This window comes from Loxodonta africana, chromosome 6, assembly GCF_030014295.1.
Source record: "Loxodonta africana isolate mLoxAfr1 chromosome 6, mLoxAfr1.hap2, whole genome shotgun sequence".
NCBI classification, from domain to species: domain Eukaryota; kingdom Metazoa; phylum Chordata; class Mammalia; order Proboscidea; family Elephantidae; genus Loxodonta; species Loxodonta africana.
The window spans coordinates 94,974,327-94,987,540 of NC_087347.1; the positions used below are offsets into that span (position 1 = coordinate 94,974,327).

The 13,214-nt window shown below is 39.4% G+C and overlaps 1 protein-coding gene across 6 annotated transcripts in view; it reads right to left on the minus strand.

The window, feature by feature from the left end:
• Window positions 1-13,214, minus strand: part of FMNL2 (formin like 2) — a 349,026-nt gene that overhangs the window by 29,567 nt on the left and 306,245 nt on the right. For all 6 annotated transcript variants that reach the window (XM_003406014.3, XM_010586319.3, XM_010586318.3 and 3 more), the window contains exons 10-12: window positions 8,277-8,351; window positions 4,012-4,122; window positions 1,052-1,201 (exon numbers count right to left, since the gene is read on the minus strand). In XM_003406014.3, the coding sequence (XP_003406062.1) occupies window positions 1,052-1,201; window positions 4,012-4,122; window positions 8,277-8,351 (336 nt within the window). The remainder of the gene's footprint in view (window positions 1-1,051; window positions 1,202-4,011; window positions 4,123-8,276; window positions 8,352-13,214) is intronic.

A 13,214-nucleotide genomic window follows, 5' to 3' on the forward strand; every position in this document is an offset into this window, starting at 1 on the left:
CCTGAAAGTATGGCCCTTTTTAGCTCAGTAATGAAGTCACTCCTGAGGTTCACCCTTCAGCCAAAGGTTGAACAGGCCCATAAAACAAAACGGGACACTAAAGGGCACACCAGCCCTGGGGCACGGACTAGAAGGCAGGAGGGGACAGGAAACCTCATAATAGGGAACCCAAGGTTGAGAAGGGAGCGTTACATGTAGTGGGCTTGTTGAGCAATGTCATAAAACAATATGTGTACTGTTCAATGAGAAAACTAGTTTGTTCTGTAAAGTACAGTAAAAATACTAATAATAATTAGGTTCTCACGATGCTTGTGCTTTTGAGAAGCACTATTCTTCTGTTCATTCTTTCGGTATTTAAGTATGTGCCTCAGGAATGAGCAACTGAACAACCTCTGAAGGCCTTTAGACTCATATTCAACTGTGGTCTGTGGCAAGAAAGGTCCTTCAAAGAAAATGAGCCCCTGCTCTAACACAGAGTTGATACTATACTGAGAGGACACTCTCCTTCAAATAAGAGGATATATGGAAAAGCTTGCTGGTTTCCTTGAAAATGCCTATGTTGAAATTAATCCATTTAGAATGCAAGGAACCACAAGGCAGGAATGTGCATCCATGCATCATGGACACTTCAGATCATCCTGTCCATGGGACCATATGGACACATTTGGTAGAAGGTGACTCACATTCAGAAGAAGATTCTTCATCACCCAGGGTCAAATTCCCATATTTGAAATTGCATTTCCCTTTTTTTTTTTTAATCTTTAGGTTATGACCGTCATCCGCTCTCCTGTGCCTATAAGACAGCTGGAGAATCTGAACTCAGTGTAACCGAGCAGGTATGTGAGCTAAGGCAACTGATCTACTTCAGCCTTAAGTAACACAAACTGCCTTCTTGGAAAAAACCTAGAACGGCTTCTGATAATCCCCTATCCCCCAGCTGCAGCCCATTCACGTATTCCAAATGTCTGTGGTGCTGCCATAAAGCCAACATTAACTCAGCTTTACACTTCATTGGTACCAAGAAATTTTCCTTTTTCTGAGATGCACTTACATGAGAAATGTTTTCTTCCAGTTCTTCCACCCTCTCCAAGGCTGCATTCTTGGTTTCAGCATCTTCCAGCAGAGCTCCCACATCAAACACGTTGTCCAGGTAAGCCTGAATCTGTACCTGCAGCTTGTCACTCTCAGTGTGTTTCAGCTTCTAAAAACCAAAATGCAAGAGAAGGTGGTGTTAGCATAATCTGTGGAAACAGAACATAATCCCCCAACATTCTACATGTTTCTGTTTGCTTCAAATAGACCAGTCTCTTCCACGAGAGGGCTTAATATATTAGCCTCCTTCAGAGAATTACAAAGTGATTGCCTAAAACAATGCAATCAACTAGATTACCTTCTGGGGAATAACCCCTCCCAGATACACATTTTCCTGCTAACCCTTTCAGCCCCACGTAGATGTATTCTAACCTAAAACATTTTGAAGTATGCAAAATCAAGATAACAGAAAAATTAAAAACAGCTTGGAAAGGGAACAGCAGTCACAGGCAACACAAAACTTGAGGGGTGTCTGTGTAGTACAAAAGAATGGAGTGTGTGGTATCTTTGCCTGTGTAGTACCTCCCCAGTGTATGTGCCTGAGGGGTGCAGGGTGAAGGGATGGGGAGACACTCACAGAGTAGATACGTAGCCTGCAGGCCTCTTTTAGCACAGCTTGCACCCTCCTCCATAATCGCTTCCCTAAGTTATTGCCCAGCAAGAGCAGCTTAAGGCTCCCCCAAGCACGTACCAGGAAGCCTTCCTTGTTCACATATCCCAGGGCTAGCATCTCCTCAGAACTCTCACCTAGCTCTAAGGTGAAACTAGAGGCAAAATAAATCACGGAATCTTCCCTACTTAAGTCAGGACTTGCCCCGGGGAACCGATGAGTGGAGTGGTCAGATTAATACCTGGCACGTGGATGATTTACAAGTAAACATTTATGAACAAGTGAATGACTACTTGTAAGATTGGGTTGCTATAAACTAACAAAGCATTTAATACATTATGTGCTTGTAATTCTTACTCTTTTAACCACTTCTGCCTATCAGGGTCCAGAACCAACAGACAAAGAAATTAAAGAAATGCAGTTTTGAAAAAAAACTTAAATTTTTAAAAGGAATTTCCCTCTCTATATACTCTCAAGAAAGTGATTCTCTCCTAGACTAATCTGGAATTCTACAACTTAGTCTACTCTAAAGAGACTGTTCTACCTTAGTTTTGAAGTTAGAACTGAAAAAGATTTCTAAGGGTAAATTTTAGAAAAGAAAAAGGAGAAGAGGCTTAATGGGTTTTGTTTTGTTTTGTTTTTTTTACAAGACTCACAATGAATAACAAGTGTTGACTGATGTGTTAATAACTGCCACTGTAACCTGGAGCCTAAAAGCTAAGTCTGTCTGGACATCACAAAACTCTAAACCCAGGACACCATTAAGTCATACATCCTATTTTTGTTCAAATATTACCATTCTCAGAGCATGTGGGAAAAGAGGATAGACAAACCTTGACCTTAAAGCAGAAAAACCAACCTCTCAATAATATGATTAATGATATTAGTGGGTCTTCAAATAGGAAAACAATTCCAACAACTCTTTAAGGGAAATCTACCAGGACTTTCTCTGAGTAAAGTCTACACCCAAGGGCAGCTCAGCTGTGTGGTAAACTAGGCTGTCACTCCCAGAGTAACTGACTCAGATTCTGCCTCACAAGAAACAAGGGTACCAAAACCAAACCAAACCCAGTGCCATCGAGTCAATTCCGATTCATAGTGACCCTATAAGACAGAGTAGAATTGCCCCATAGAGTTTCCAAGGAGCACCTGGTGGATTCCAACTGCCGACCCTTTGGTTAGCAGCCGTAGTACTAAACCACTATGCCACCAGGGTTTCCAGTAAACGAGGGTACAGACTGTAATTCCGATTTTATCCCTAGTAAAATGTCCCTGGGTGGCACTTATGGTTTAGTTTGGCTGATAACTGAAATGTCGGCAGTTTAAACCCACCCAGCAGCACCGCAGAAGAAAAGGCCTGGTGATCTGCTTCCACAAAGATCAAAACCAAGAAAACCCCATGGAGCAATCTACTCTGTAACAATGGGGTCACCATGAGTCGGAATTGATTTGACAACAACATCCCTAATGAAGATGGTAGTAGAATTCTGGAGATGTCTAAGGGAAGCACTTTCTATCTTCTTCATAGCCAGAAATGCCATGAAACTGAGGTAAACAATTCTTGCCCTGTCATTAGTGGTCTTCCAAATTCAACTAGACCATTCCTAGGTAAAAGGGAAAACAACTGCCTAACAGTCAAAGGATGGGGGTACATCCTGTGTACACATTGTTACTCAAGTCCACTTATGATTTCCACACTAACTTTGTTTCTTAGCCGAAGTATTTCAAGGGAACTGGCTGAACGCTTCTGAAAGGGAGCAAGAAAAAGAGAAACTTTAGACCTTCTCCCAAAAACTGAAAGTAGAACTTCTAAAGCCACAAACACTTTAAGTAGAAGTTAGCAGCTACATGAGGAAGTCTCTAATGTCCATTTCCTCATTACTTTTTTATGCTCTAAGCATTTACTCATCGCTCCACAGCAGTCCTGGTTTGACTTTCCCTGCCCAGATGGGGTCCCCAGAGTGACCAAGAATGTGAATTACCCAACAGCTTAGACAAAGAGTGCAATGAGACTTAACCCAGACAGAGCTCAAAAGCAGAGGAAAGCCACAGCCAAGCCTGCCAGAGGTTATCTAACTCTGGACTAAGCAGCTGCTGGCAGAAGACAGCCTGAGGTCCTAAGAGGTCCGCAAGAATCCAGCTTCTCTGGCGAATTGCATCACTCAGATCGGTTCCCTTTAACCAGCACTACAGCAGTTGACTGCATGGAGTTTTAAGCCTTCTTTTGCTACTATGGAATTGTACCTTTGAGGGGGGACAAAGAAATCAATTCCTATATTTGAGCCAAATGTTAGAGCTATAATACTCACATCCAAGTATTCATCCAGGCCCAATTTGGTGAATTCATATTGGAGGTGAACTCTGAAATTCATGTCTTCTACTGAGTGTACTACAATATTAATAAACTGCATAGAGGCCACCTGAAATGAAATCGTCAAGGGGTTACACAGCCATCAAACTTCTTTTCTCACTTTAACCACAGTCGTGTGCATTCAATTTCACAAATCTAGGTCCATGTGCCAACTTTCCTTTTCCTTCATTTCATCAGGTCTTTGTTTTTTTTTTTTTTTTTTTTAAATCAGAAAGTCATGTAAGTACAACAGTGAAATACCACTTCACACCCACTAGGTTGGCTATGATCAAAAAAACAAATAGTAACAAGTGTTGGGGAGGATATAGAGAAATTGGAACCTTCATACACTGGTGCTGGGAACAGGAAGTGATAGAGATGCTGGTGCAAACAGCCAGCCAGATGCTCAGAAAGTTAGTTACCATGTGATTCAGCAATTCCACTGCTATGTCTGTACTCAAGAGAAGTGAAAACGTGTGTTCATGCAGAAAGTTGTATACAAATTATGTTCAAAGCAGCATTATTCGTAAGAGTCAAAACGTGAAAGCAACCCAAACAGCAATCAGTTGAGGAATGGATACACGAAATGTGGTAGATTCACACAGGGAAATATTACACAACAATAAAAAGGAATTAAAGACTGACACAGACCACACAAATGTACTTTGAAAACAGTATGCTAAGTGAAAGAATTCAGTAACAAGACCACATGTTGTATGATTCCATTCGTATGAAATATCCAGAACAGGCAAATCTATAGACGGAATGCAGTTTACGGGTGGGGGAAAAAGGTAGTTTGAGCACAGGGTTTCTTTCGGGTGGGAGAAAATGTTCTAAAATTGGATTGCACTAATAGTTGGACGACCCTGTGAATATACTAAAACAACAATGAATTGTACACTTTAAATGGGTATATTAGACGGTATGCTAATTATATTTTAGGAAAGGTGTTTTTCAAAAAAAATCATAGGTTTATCACACAAAAATGTATAAACTATTACAGGCATGTTGTAAAAAAATGTTAAAATTATTACAAAAAAGGACTTTTAAATCACCTATAATTTCCCCAGAAGATAATCACTTCCACAAAGTCACTGTGAAGCCCACCTCCCAACAGCACAGTAACAGCTCTTTCATTCACATTAACATCATAACCAACTAGGTTCCACAGAAGTTTTGATTTTCTGTTCTCTTCCCACAACCCCATCTGTAGCCCTGAGACCTGTTACAGAGAAAACTAGTCACCAGTTTGCTAAATAACAGAATAGAATTCAACAGTTTATATATGGTAAACATTTTGCTAATGTTTGTTTCCCTCTATGGTTAAAGAGAATCCCTCGCAAGGAGATAGAATGATTGAGGAACCTAGAGTCACTTTCTTGCTCAGAACCTCCTTCTTCTTCCTCTCTCCCCCAAAACCAGTTTCCTTTCGTTTTTTTTTAAAGTGTCTTTATCAAGTTAGATCCTTCCTTGAATATATTATACACTGGATAGCTTTGGAAGATATGTCAACTCTCTACGTTACCAGGGTAAACCAAAACCAAACTAAACCCACTGCCATCGAGTCGATTTCAACTCACGACAACCCTATAGGACAAAGCAGAGCTGCCCCGTAAGGTTTCCAAGGAATGGATGGTGGATTCGAACTGCTGACCTTTCAGTTAGCAGCTGAGCTCTTAGCCACTGTACCACCAGGGCTCTGGTTAGTAGGGTACTCTATTGTCATTTACCAAAAACAAAAATCACTTCAGGTTCTATTCTAAAACGAGCTAAAAAAGATTTTGCCATTTTTTTTTCTTTTGTCCACAAAAAACACAGAAAAAAGAGGAAAATATCTTACCCTATATTAAAGGAATTTATATTATACGTTATGGGGAATACGTTGTTTTGGGAGGTTGAGCAACCTAATTGTATCCTCAAGGCAGTTTATGAAAAGACTCATCTTCTGGAGAAAAACATGGTCAGATTTTGGCACCTTTCCATTGCTCTTAGAAGGCAGGTCTAAATGCTCTGTTGAGCTTTACAATATGCACTGCTTGCCAGGTGACACATGAATGCAGTGCAGAGGACCTGTGTACTAGCAGCCTCTAAGTAAGCTACCTCAATGTTATGTAACACACGAATAAATGAACTGACAGGAAATACACTCTAGTTTGTGGACGCAGAGTTGCAGGTGTTGTCATGGGCTTAATTATAATTTCAGCAGAAACTCAAATGGCCAGAGAGATATGGTAAAAAGTGAGTGAGATGGGCCCTTTGCAGTACAATAAGGAATGGTGTGGACGGTGACACACTGGAGAGGATATCCTTGTGCTAAAAGAATAGGGGCTACTTTGTTCCTGAAGCTGATATTCTGCAGAAACAGGGGCCTAATACTATCCAAAATTTTTCATTTTCAAGAAAATTACAAATCTGTATTTTTATGTGCAATCTCCAAATTTTTGTAATAGGGTCACATTGTTAGACTAACATCACAAGCCCGTGGGCTGGCTCCAGCTGGGAGCCTCTGGTTTGCAGCTTCAGCTCTAAAGGAACAAAGAAGTTCCTCTTAACAAGGCAGAGAAAAGAAACTGGTAAGGTGAGTCGGTACATGGGCCTCTTTAGATATTTGTCACCAGAGCAAAAATTAGCCTTAAAGGCTCCAAAAGATCCTAATAACAAGAATTAAAAAGTCAATGTGAAAGTTATTCCTTGTTTCACACTTAGTTTTTATCTTTTAAAAGCAAATAATATGCTTTATGGAAAAGAAAACTTTTTATAGACTGTTTCATCTTTCTCACTAATTTTGGAAGGAGTTAAGGGCCAGGTGGCATATAAATTTTGAGGATCCAGGGGAAAAAAATTCTACATGAAAGGGTTAGAAATTTGTAAAACTATTTTTCATGCTTTACAATCACTGAAGCAATTAAAATGAAAACTGTACTTGGTATCCTAAGCACAGGTTTTGGAAGACCCTGCAATACTAAGAGCTGACTAGCATATCTGCTCCAGGCTAGAACTGAAGGGGGGAGTTAAGCCCAGATACGGACCTCCTGGGTCCAGAAGTTCCCCAGGGGAACTGCATGAGGTCAGAGAAAGCCTGCAGACCTGGGCGCATTCAAGATTAAGTTGTCTCAGGAAATTCTCTAGACCATCTTCAGTTCATGATTAAGATTTAGGTATAAGAATTCAGAAGTCCTAAAACTTACTTAGTTTTTCTTTTTTTAACCTAAGGATAACAGTATTGTATTGCTGCTGAACCACGTGTTCTTTTGTGTGATAAACCTGCTATGATCTGCAGTATGATTACACCCTCACTGAATCACTAGAGCAGGAAAGAGATCCAGGGGAAAAATCACTGCTGTATGTTAATTTTTGGGATGTTGCTATTGTTGTTGTGTGCCATCGAGTTGATTCCAACTCAGTAACCCTGTATGACAGAGTAGATGTCCCATAGGGTTTTCTAGGCTGACGGAGCCCTGGTGGCACAGTAGTTAAGCACTGAGCTGCTAACTGAAAAGTGGGAGGCCTGAACTCACCAGGCACTCCACAAGTGAAAGATGTAGCAATCTGCTCCTGTAACGATTTACAGCCTTGGAAACCCTATGAGGTAGTTCTTCTCTGTCCTATAGGGTTGGTATGAGTTGCAATTGACTGAACAACAATGGGTTTGGTTTTTTGGAATTTTTATGGGAGCAGATATCAGGTCTTTTCTCCCCCGGAGCCACTGGATACATACTGTCAGTTCTACAAACCAAAGCCCTTTAATCTTTGAGAATATAGTCTGGAGAAGGCCACTGGCTGGGGGCTGTGAAGGGTGAAATGGTCCAGGCTCTTGGTTCCTACCTTAAGGATCCCTATGCCGCGCCATTATCAGCTAAAGTGACAACTGTAGGCATTTGCACCAGAAAATGTTTGCCTTTTAACTTACTTTTCCCAACTGCACGGATCCTCTCTTATTTCCTATAAATAATCAGTACTTCCGACCTGTACTATAAAGTATATATGTAAGGAATAAAACTGAAAATAAACGCCATAAGGGGAAAAACAGATTGAGGGCACTCTAGATTGGATCTATAGCATATAACATTCAATTTCCTGTCATTTGTAACACACACACACACACACACACACACACACACACACACACATATATACAGATATACATACACACACACACCCCTAGAGGAGTTTGAAAAAAACTGCTGAATTTGCTATGTTGAATGTAATACTGAAACAACGCACCATAAAATCGATGTTATTGTCTTCATTCCTGAAATGTTCCATCAGCTTCTCAAAACGTTGTTTTTCTCCGCAAACCTGAAACATACATTTCATCACCATGTGAAATTCCAAACATAAGCACTCCAAAATTAGATGCAGAAATTTCAGCATTAGTAATCACTTCCAGAATATGTATTTTTCTTCATTCTCACACACTATTTACTACTCCTCTAAGCTACTTAACTTACAAACAGCAACATAAGCCAGAACCAAAAGCTGATCTTTGGTTTCTTTTGCACGTTCTCTTGATGTTTTCAGATCCATATCAAATGCGTTTTTCTTTCACTGGCTGTCTTAGAAGTTCCACCAATTTTTGAGCACACACTCAGAATTCCAGAAGGTAGTTCATGGTAAAAAAGGATCACACTCCTCCTCCTTACAAAAGTACTTTTGAAACAGACATGCTAAAAGTATAAATAATTTGGTATTTAAGTTCCTAGAAAGGCAGATTCAAAATTTTCGTATTATATCAAACTGAATCCAAGACTTCTTGAGCATGAACTATAACACAGAGGTAAATCAGACACTCTGGAAAGCTGTATTAACCCATTTAAGGTGGCTGGAGGATAGAAACTTGCAGTTACTTGTGAAGTAGCACCCCAGAGCCCTGAAACATCCGAATTCAGCTCAAATTCATTCTTTGATAGGTGACGTATGCAATAAGTGTACTGGAAGCTCTAAGGCTCCCCGGGATCTCTATAAAAATACAGTTAAATACATGGAGTTAAAAGCACAGAGTCAAAAACTGAACACAAATAGTGGTGATGGTTGCACAACATGATGAACATTACGTTTTATCAAGTAATATTGAACACACATGTACGTTACTGAATTGTACATATAAAAAATGTTGAAATGCCAAATTTTCTGGTATGTATGTATGTATGTGTATATATATATATGTGTATATATATATATATATACTCACCACAGTTTTAAAAGAAAAAAAAGTCAGAAGAGATTTCTACCAAATAATACACTTCTTTGGAAACGCAGTCTCAAAATCAAGGAACAAACTTTAATTCTGTCAATGTCCTTTTCTGGAGCGAAGTCCTACTCCCACAGGCTTATTCATTCATTCAGCCTTCAGAAAATGTTTCCCTGAACGCCTATGGACTGCAAACTTGGTCAGTAAGACCCAGTCCCTGTTCCTAATATTTTGCAAATGTAACCCTGGTTTCACATGCTAAACTAAACTGTCAGATTCCATTTGTGTTCTTAGGGATACTCAGGCCAATCCTGAAGAATTCTCCTAAAATGATACCTGATAATGTTGTAATTTAATTCAGTCAAGTTAAATAATGCCATTTAACTATATATTAAAAGAACATATACATTTTGCTGAAGAGAAAGTCCCACGAAGGAATTGATTGTTTTGTTCACTACTGTTTGCTCAACACCTAGAACAATGCTTTAGCTCACTGTAAGTTCTCAAAATAAATTTGCTGAATTGCACTGAATAGAGGATGAATGAATAATTACGTCAAAATATACTTAACAGAAGATGAATGTCTTCCTACTCTCCATCATGTTTTGGGGTGAAACAAGGACCATTAGACCACTTAGATCGGCACCTGAAATAAATCTTTAGCGGTAGCCCCTCTGCCCATCTGCTGAGAGTGTTAAGAGGAATAGCCCTCAACCTCTGAGCACCTTTAGTTTTAAACCAACTTCATTTTTTCAAAAGCTTCAGACCATAGCTTACTGTATTCTGGTGACGACTCTCCATTTATTTAGACATGCCTTAATAAAAAATAATTATAGATGCAGAAGAACAGAGCAGGGGTCCAATCAAGAGGAAGGGGAGGAGGCTCAAGAAGTGAGATTCTAAAGTATAAAAAGCCTTGAAAAAAACGCACTTGCCCACTCCCTATGCCCCCCAGCAAGTCTGATTACATAGGCCAGGCAGGGGTGACATAGCACATGTATTTTTTAAAGCAGTAGAGATCATTTTATGCTCCATAAAGCCCCCAGACTGCAAATTTAAGGAGATACTGTGTTCTGTCCCTGCCCCAGCCAGCCCCTCGGCACCAACATTTTTTTTCTTTTTTTTTTAATTGTACTTTAGATGATGGTTTACAGAGCAAACTAGTTTCTCATTAAACGATTAATATATATACTGTTTTGTGACACTGGTTGCCAATCCCACAACATGTCTACGCTCTCCCTTCTCAACTTTGGGTTCCCCGTTACCAGCTTCCCTGTCCCCTCCTGACTACTCGTCCTTGCTCCTGAACTGGTGTACCCATTTAGTCTTGTTTCGCTTTATGTGCCTGTCTAATCTTTGGCTGAATGGTGAACCTCAGGCGTAACTTCAGTACTGAGTTAAGAAGGCGTCCAAGGGCCATACTCTTGGGTTTTTCCAGTCTCTGTCAGATAAGTAAGTCTGGTCCTTTTTTTTTCTCTTCTATCTCTTATTGTGCTGGCTTCCCCAGTACTGTGTACTGTCTTACCCTTCACCAAAGTTACCACTTAGCTATTGTTTATTTAGTGTTTTTCCATCTCCACCTACCCCCCATAACCATCAAAGATTCTTTTCTGTGTGTAAATCTTTTCATGAGTTTTTATACTAGTAGTCTCATACAATACTTTCCCTTTTGTAAATGACTTGTTTCACTCAGCATAATGCCCTCCAGGTGCATCCATGTTGTGAGATCCTTCACAGATTGATCATCGTTCTTTACTGTTGCATACTACTCCACTGTGTGTATGTTCCATAGTTTGTTTATCCATTCATCTATTGATGGGCACCTCGGTTGTTTCCATCTTTTTGCTATTGTGAACAATGCTGCAATGAATATGGGTGTGCATATGTCTATTTGTGTGATGGCTCTTATTTCTCCAGAATATATCCCTAGGAGTAGGATTGCTGGATCATATGGTATTTCTATTTCTAGCTTTCTAAAGAAAGGCCATATCGTTTTCCAGAAGGGTTATACCATTTTGCATTTCCACCAGCAGTGCATAAGAGTTCCAATCACCCCACAGCCTCTCCAACATTTGTTATTTTCTGTTTTTTGATCCGTGCCAGTAATGCCAAGGTGAAATGCTATCTCATTGTGGTTTTGATTTACATTTCTCTAATGGTTAGGGATGGAAACCATGGTAGCGTAGTGGTTAAGAGCTACAGCTGCTAACCAAAAGGTCAGCAGTTCGAATCCACCAGGTGCTCCCTGGAAACTCTATGGGGCAGTCCTACTCTGTCCTGTAGGGTTGCTATGAGTCGGAATCGACTTGACAGCAATGAGTTTGGTTTTTTTGAGTAATGGCTAGTGATGGCATTTCCTCATGTGTCTGTCAGCTGCTTGAATATCTTCTTTGGTGAAGTGTCTGTTCATTTCCTTTGCCTATTTTTTAATTGGACTATTTGTCTTTTTGTTGTAGAGATGTTGGATTTTCCTGCAGATTTTAGAGATTAGACCTTTGCTGGATTTGTAATGGCCAAAATTTTTTTCCCCAGTCTGTAGGTTCTCTTTTTACTCTTTTGGTGAAGTCTTTTGATAAGCATAAGTGTTTAATTTTTAAAAGATCCCGGCTACTCTAGCTTTTCTTCTGGAGTTTTTGTGTTGTTAGTTATGGTTTGTATCCCGTTAATGCCGTGTATTAGGGCCTCTAGCTTGATCCTGTTTTTTCTTCTACAGTCTTTATAGTTTCTGGTTTTACATTTAGGTCTCTGATCCATTTTGCATTAGTTTTTGTGTGGGGTACAGGTCATGTTTCATTTTTTTGCAGATGGACATTCAGTTCTGCCAGCACTGCTTGTTAAAAAGACTATCTTTTCCCCATTCCACGGACTTTGTGACCTTGTTGAAGATCAGGTGGCTGTAGGTGGATGGGTTTACATCTGGGTTCTCAATTCTGTTCATCAGTCAATGTATCTGTCGTTCTACCAGTACCAGGCTGTTTTGACCACCATAGCTACATAGTAGGTTCTGAGGTCAGGTAGTGAGAGTCCTCCTACTTTATTCTTTTTCTTCAGTAGTGCTTTACTTATTCGGGGCTTCTTCCCCTTCCATATAAAGTTAATGATTAAATTTCCATCTATTTAAAGCATGCTTTTGTTATTTGGATAGGGACTGCATTGTATTTGTAGATTGCTTTGGGTAAAATTGACATTTTCACAATGTTGAGTCTTATCTATCCATGAGCATGGTATGTTTTTCCATTTATGTAAATCTCTTTTGGTTTCTTGCAGCAGTGTTTTGCAGTTTTCTTAGTATAGGTCTTGTACATCCCTGGTTAGATTTATTCCCAAGTATATTATTTTTTTATGGGCTATTATAAATGGTGTTGTTTTCCTGATTTCTTTCTCGTCATCCTCTATTGGTATATAGGAATCCAAATGATTTTTCTATGTTTATCTTGTACCGTGCCACTCTGCTGAATCTTTCTATTAGTTCTAGTAGTTTTCTCATGCAGTCTTCTGGGTTTTCTATATATAGTATCATATCATCTGCAAATAGGGACAGCTTTACTTCATTACCAATTTGGATGCCCTTTATTTCTTTTTCTTCCCTTATTGCTCTAGCTAGGACTTCAGCACAATGTTAAATAGGAGTGGTGATAAAGGGTATCCTTGTCTTGTTTCTGTTCTAAAGGGAAATGATTTCAGCCTCTCTCCATTAAGAATGATGCTAGCTATTGGTTTTGAGGAAATGTCCTTTATTAGGTTGAGGAATTTCCCTTCTATTCCTTTTTTTTTTTTTTTGACAGTTTTTATCAGTTTTATCAGAAATAGGTAGGACTTTGTCAAATGTCTTTTCTGCATTGATTGAGATGATCATGTGTTTCTTTTAGTTATGTGATCGATTGATTTTCTAATGTTGAACCATCCTTATATAAAAAAAAATATATATACCTGGTATGAATTCCACTTGGTGGTGGTATATTATTTGATAT